At 43.0% G+C, this 1244-nt stretch overlaps 1 protein-coding gene across 1 annotated transcript; it reads right to left on the bottom strand.

The window, feature by feature from the left end:
• Window positions 1–267: 267 nt before the first annotated feature.
• LOC136349965 (uncharacterized) lies at window positions 268–860 on the bottom strand. The gene is made up of 2 exons (XM_066301537.1): window positions 532–860; window positions 268–457 (listed from the first exon to the last, which is right to left on the bottom strand). The coding sequence occupies exons 1-2, from the start codon at window positions 858–860 to the stop codon at window positions 268–270; spliced, it is 519 nt and encodes a 172-aa protein (XP_066157634.1).
• Between the last annotated feature and the right edge of the window lie 384 nt (window positions 861–1244).

Raw genomic sequence — 1244 nt, 5'->3', positions numbered from 1 at the left:
TAATGTCTTCCAATAATAAGGGCAAATTTTCATTCAAGAAGTTTTGATATTTTATTCCATTTAATGAGCCATCAATAAAATATGGACCAATTATTTTACGGCCTGATGGACTGGCGGCCGGGTTATGTGGGATTCGCCCCCTGAAGGGTAGTGCCCACCCACTAAAAACCCTACTCTCTTCACCCTGGGTCCCCTCCGGAAACCGCCGTTAGACATTACTTCAGAGGGAGGGTGGTAAGTTCGTACAAACTGATACTCTCTTTCCTCCTATGCTCCAATCATATTCTTTTCTGCTCTTGCTCTATTTTGTCTTTCCCTTTCATCCTTTCCTTTCTTGCCTATAATACCTCGCAGCATGTCAGTTACTGCCCTCCAACTCACCTCGTTCTTTTGCAGACATTCAGCGATGTTTTCCGCAGTTATCCCCCCCAGTCTCTCTTGCGCCCTCTCTCTCTCTCTGTAACATGCTCTCCACATACAAAAATCGAATGCTCCGGCGTGTCCTCATCCTCGCAACACCAACACTCATACGTCTCCTGTTTCCCTATTCTCTTTAGGTAGCTTCCAAACACTCCATGCCCTGTCAAGGCCTGAGTTATGCAATAGTTCAGGCCCCTGAACTTTCTACTCACCCATTTCTCTAGGTCTTTGACGAAGACTTTCGTCCATCCCTCATATTCGTCCCATCTTCTCTGCCATTTTGTGAACAGCATCCTTTTAGCTTCAGCTCTACTGCCCGCTCCCCTTTCGTATATCATCGTTCTCTCTTCAATTGCGAGGTCCGTGGGTATTTGTCCCGCGATTAGCTTTATTGCAGTCGTCGGGACTGTCCTGTATGCCATTGCAATCCCTATGGCCATCCTCCTATTCACCCTATCGAGTTTTAGAACAACTAAAGTCTTCGACAATTTCTTAGGATCCGACTTAATTTCATTCCTACTCTACTTACAGTAACCGAATTACTCTGACTTCCCTCGGAAGTGTAAATAGGTTTATTTCAATCTGGTATGTCGGTCATTTTTTTCATTTATGTGCTTATATAATTATTATATCTATTGTAGGGGGAACTCATAACTCCTTTAATAAAATTGACAATGTTATGAAAATTATAAAACTCAAATGCAAGGGTTCGTTGGCGAGTTTTCTCGGTTTTAGGTGCCAACTACCCATTTTAGAAATCTGAAAAAAATTGAGTAGGTGCTTCGCAATGTCCTCTACGCGGTGTAAAATTATGATTGGTGTAC

This window comes from Euwallacea fornicatus, unplaced genomic scaffold, assembly GCF_040115645.1.
Source record: "Euwallacea fornicatus isolate EFF26 unplaced genomic scaffold, ASM4011564v1 scaffold_78, whole genome shotgun sequence".
NCBI lineage: Eukaryota > Metazoa > Arthropoda > Insecta > Coleoptera > Curculionidae > Euwallacea > Euwallacea fornicatus.
This window is presented reverse-complemented; position numbering and strand designations above follow the sequence as displayed.

Bases quoted from the DNA above. Each gene is read 5' to 3' on its own strand.
- LOC136349965 (XM_066301537.1), bottom strand. From the start codon at position 860: ATGGCCATAGGGATTGCAATGGCATACAGGACAGTCCCGACGACTGCA. The intron at 458-531 runs GTATGAGTGTTG...AGCATGTTACAG, and splicing joins AGAATAGGGAAACAGGAGAC to AGAGAGAGAGAGGGCGCAAG.